This window comes from Gadus macrocephalus, chromosome 21 (genome assembly GCF_031168955.1).
Source record: "Gadus macrocephalus chromosome 21, ASM3116895v1".
Taxonomy (NCBI): Eukaryota; Metazoa; Chordata; class Actinopteri; order Gadiformes; family Gadidae; genus Gadus; species Gadus macrocephalus.
Window position 1 is genome coordinate 3,815,506 of NC_082402.1, and position 5,000 is coordinate 3,820,505.

Genomic DNA, 5,000 nt, shown 5'->3' on the forward strand with positions numbered 1-5,000 from the left:
TTGATTTCACAAAGGTCAAGAAGGGGTACGTTCAGCATACCTACGGCTGACTACATCCCGTAATAGGCGTTCACCTTGCTTTGCTCCTTGACCGGTAAAACAATCCTTTCTATTGTTTACCTGCTCCATTTGTTTATTAGCCAAAGTTTTGTTTCCTTACACAGTGTGATTCCAATGAAATTGAATCGTGATTATATTGTGTCTAATTTTATAACTGATGCATGTTTAAATATTTGATCGCTTTTAACTCTCTATTGCTCTTAGTCATTGAGACGTGTAATGAACATAGTGTATTAATAGTCATAAGGAGCTTTCACCATTTCTCAAGGATGCCTCCAGTATATCTGTGGCAATTGGAATCAAACTCAGTTCCTTTTTGTTGGGAGTAAAACACCCTTACCACAACCACATTCAGCCCCCCTTTAACAGTGTCACTCTCGATTTTCTCGGATCTTTCATTCTTTCACTGAGCTATTCATGTCTCAATCAAATGAAGCATTTGTTCTGATATCTCAATCAAATGAAGCATTTGTTCTGATATGATTCATGCTTTTCTGACTGGTGCGATCAAATCCATGGGTGAGGATGGTTCTAGAGGTTAACCCCCCCCCCTTCTGCTGTGGTGTCCCCCAGGGCGGATGGCGTGATGAGGACCATGACCACGGAGAAGCTGTTGAAAGGCATGCCCGTGCTCCAGACCCAGATCGACACGTTGCTGGAGTTTGATGTGAGAGCCTGACACCCTTCTTCTTCGTTTGAAAAAATCTTTCATCGTTTCGCAATGTTCACCTTTCAGAGTTTACCTGGCTCTACTCACCCCCAACCGCCCCTTCTCCTCCCTTACTCTCCGAAAAACCTCCATCTTACACAATTGTATGTTGTACGTCCTGGCACCTAAAAATAGTCCTTAGCGTTGTGTATCATCTTATCCAACCTAGATATCTTTGTTGTATTCAGGGAATTGGTTAACCTAGCGATTGTAAATGATTGGTACTTGTTTCTATGAATAACTTTACTGTGCCGACCTTGATATATTGTTTCTCTTTCTTCTGACAAATGTATTTATTGTAAGTCGCTTTGGATAAATGCGTCTGCTTAATGCCCTCAATGTAAATGTAAATGCAATGGAAGCCACCCCAGTTCCTGTACTGTCCTGTGAGTACGGAGTTAGCCGTATCTTATGTTCTTTTGTGATTTCGGTGTGTTTTCCTCTCGCTCAATAGGTTCATCCTAAAGAACTGAACAACGGAATCATCAATGCAGCGTTCCTGCTGCTCTTCAAGGATCTGGTGAAACTGTTTGCTTCCTACAATGACGGTGTCATCAACCTATTAGGTGAAATACCTGTAGCCTTTTCCACACTGGTTTGTTTGAACCAGCAATTCCTTCTCTCTCGGCTTAAAGATGCTGTAGGTTAGATTGGAGAGTTGTAATGAGAGAAAGCAGAAATGAGCGGAAGAGAGCAAAATTGAAACTAAGAGACCACAAATTGTCCCCTCCTCCTATCCTTGAAACCTGTGATTGACAGGCAAGATGGATTCCACAAATCAATCATGGCCTGATACGTCAGAATAGAGACCAATCAGGTCTCATTACTCAATCCACTCACTAATAGCTGACGGACAGCTTTGCCATGTCTAATAAATTACCCAAAAAATAGTTGCTCTTGACTCTTACCTACAGTACCTTGAAGCTTTCAAATGTCCCAGTATCGTCTGTGCTCGTTTGATTCTGATGCGTATTTTATGCTGCGTGTAGAGAAATATTTCAAGATGAAGAAGGGCGACTGTAAGGAGGCTCTGGAGATCTACAAGAGGTTCCTGACCAGAGTGACCAAGATCGGGGAGTTCATGAAGATGGCCGAGGTACAGAGCTACCCTCAAACCACCTGGGATATAAACTGTCTCCGAAAAGGTCTTCAGTGGTGTTTATTTCGATGTTTTTCTTCTTCTTTCTACCATTAACAGACTATTGGAGTCGACAAGAATGACATTCCTGACATCAACTATGTAAGTATACAGACAAACACACACACACGCCCACGCACACACACACACACACACGAACGCACGCAACCACACACACTCACACACAAACACGCACACACAGACGCACACGCACACACACACACACACACACACACACACACACACTGACACATGCATACAGACAAACACACACACACACTGAAATATTCCAAATAACAATGGTACAATCTTCGCCTAGTGCCTCCACCCGGGTGTAGTGGTGGATCTAGCTGACTCAGACGATGAAGACTGTCCCTTTACACCTCTTGAGGACCCGGTAACCATAGAAACAACAAAGGGTTGCCTGACAGAGTGCCTGTTTTCAGGGTGGTGTTGGGTGTTGGCATGATCTGCTTCTCAGTGTGGTCTCTCTCTCTCTCTCTCTCTCTCTCTCTCTCTCTCTCTCTCTCTCTCTCTCTCTCTCTCTCTCTCTCTCTCCTCTCTCTCTGTCTCTCTCTCTTTGTCAATCTCTCTCCCTCTCTCTCTCTCTCTTTCTCTCTCTCTCCCTCTCTCTCCCCATCTCTCTCTCTCTTTGTCAATCTCTCTCCCTGTCTCTCTCTCTTTATCCCTCTCTCTCTCTCTCTCTCTCTCTCTCTCTCTCTCTTGCTGTGGTGCCATCCCAATTAAAACATAATTCATATCAACGCTTAATAGGTTGAAGGATGGGTGTGGTGCTTATCTTATCACTAATAATGAAAAGGAAGATCACAATAAAACGAGAAAAAAAATATATAAAGATCTTAAAAACAACAACAATACGATATAAAAATAATATCAATAAATACATAATAAAAATATTTGCATGGGATATTTGCATGGAATAGAACCCATAAGAACGTCTGCTCAGCCTGGCAACAGACCAAAACACATTCAGATTCCACCGGCCCCATCCGCTCCCTCTTCGGAGTGATAAAACAGCCGCTGGGTTCAGGGATTCACTGATAAACAGAAAGACGGGTACCAGTAAGTGACGGGCTCATTGATTCGTTTGTCTCCATGGCAACCCCCCCACCCCCTCCCCCGCCTCTGCCTTCAGGCTCCCAGCAGCATCCTGGAGTCCCTGGAGACACACATGAACGGCCTGGAGGACGTGAAGGGGGGGAAGAAGGGGTAAGTCCCTGAGTCACATGACCCCCGTGCCCCCCGTTGACCTCGGAGGGACACGTGGGACGTTGTGTAACGCAGTGCGACGAGATGTGGTGATCTCTAAGATGTGTGTGTGTGTGTGTGTGTGTGTGTGGGAGGGTGGCTGGGTGGTTGTGTGTGGGTTTTTTTTTCAAGTGTGTGTGGGTGTGCGTGTGTGTTTCTTCGAGTGTGTGTGTTTGTGTGATAATTCATTCGCTGTGGTGGTTTGATTAAACTGCAAGTGACTGTGGGTAGCAATTACAGCCTAACAGTCAGAACTGAATCCTAACTCCACTGGATTTGATTTCGGTTTTTGGTTCTCCTGACCTGTTGATTTGGTTTAATTTAATCCCTCCTTTCTTCTTATTGCATCTTATGTTCATTTGGAATCACCAGGGAAGGGTGAGCATACTTGTTTCATTTGGGGTGGCTGACTAAGTAAACCAACCATTTTATTGTATAAGTATCACCAAGCCTACGTAGGCACTCCGTTGTAGAAGCCTTGACGTGTGCTGTGGTTTTTCCTGGATGCCTTTCACTGCACTCTGATCTTAATGTGTTGAACTCAAAGGTCTTGATGTGTTGACAATAAGAGACACATGATGGGAATAAGACCCTGTGTTGTTAATGCATCCCAAATTCACTGCACCCAATGTATAATTTGTCGCCTTAAAAACACGTCATGTGTGTCACAATATAAAGGGTTTTCTTCCAAACTCTTACTGGTCAAATCATGAATATTACATCATTTAGGCAATTATATTCCCTATATTTCAATATTGAAGCATTTTATTCTAAATGTGGGAAAATAATGTTTTGGAAGAAACTCTTTCCGTGTGTGAACAATCTATATTAGATATAGATAGTTTCAGTATTATAGGATTTGTTTGTCCAACATCCATTATAGACTTGATTTCATGGACATATTTAGCACTACTAACACACCTGCCGAACACACATTCTCTTCACATCTAATGCACCTTTATTTTACCCATTCTCTCCCTCAGGTCTCCATCAAAGGTAAAGATTTGACTCTTCTTACGCTCCTGCCTTCTGTAATTCTTCCATCGTCTTTGCGACGCACTGTTGTACTCATTTGCATATGATATCAAGACGGGGTTTCCTGCTCCTTCTTGCAGGGCTCCCCTACAAACAATGTGTCCCCCACTTCCACTCCGGCCAAATCCTCCAACGCCGTCCCCACACTGCAGCCCCCGCCTGGGGAGGCCGCCGGTGCCGCCGCCGCCGCCGCCGCCGCCGCTGCTCCAGAACCAGTCGAGGAGTAAGACGCCATTTTGTGTAAAAAATAACAACAGCAAGCTCTTTTTTTCTTCACACCATTTTGTCCACCATTTAGATTCAGATTGTAGTACTCGGACAAAGATGGACCAATAATTAATCTTGAAAAAAAAGTATGGATTGATAAACACTAGGTAGGTTTCAAGCCCATAAAATAATGGCAGGAAGTGTACAGATTTTAACTTCAGTCTCTCTCTCTCTCTACCACTATCTCTGTCTCTCTGTCTCTGTCTGTCTCTCTCTCTCTGTGTCTCTCTCTCTCGCTCTCTCTCTCCCTCTCTATCTATCCTCTCTCTCTCTCTCCCCTCTCCCTCTCTCTCTCTCTCTCTCTCTCTCTCTCTCTCTCCCCCCCCCTCTCTCTCTCTCTCTCTCCCCTCTCTCTCTCCCTCTCTCTCTCTCTCTCCCCGCTCTCTCTCTCTCTCTCTCTCTCTCTCTCTCTCTCTCTCTCTCTCTCTCTCTGTCTCTCTCTCTCTCTCTCTCTCTCTCTCTCTCTCTCTCTCTCTCTCTCTCTCTCCCCTCTCTCTCTCTCTCTCTCTCTCTCTCTCTCTC

General features: G+C 44.4%; 1 protein-coding gene across 1 annotated transcript in view; it reads left to right on the plus strand.

The window, feature by feature from the left end:
• The window catches only part of LOC132450401 (clathrin coat assembly protein AP180-like), a 25,501-nt gene that overhangs the window by 7,609 nt on the left and 12,892 nt on the right, over window positions 1-5,000 (plus strand). The window contains 8 exon segments of the mRNA XM_060042505.1: window positions 1-25; window positions 634-727; window positions 1,224-1,335; window positions 1,759-1,865; window positions 1,968-2,009; window positions 3,064-3,137; window positions 4,160-4,172; window positions 4,292-4,434. The exon segment at window positions 1-25 is cut by the window's left edge and continues 49 nt beyond it. Of these exon segments, the coding sequence (XP_059898488.1) occupies window positions 1-25; window positions 634-727; window positions 1,224-1,335; window positions 1,759-1,865; window positions 1,968-2,009; window positions 3,064-3,137; window positions 4,160-4,172; window positions 4,292-4,434 (610 nt within the window).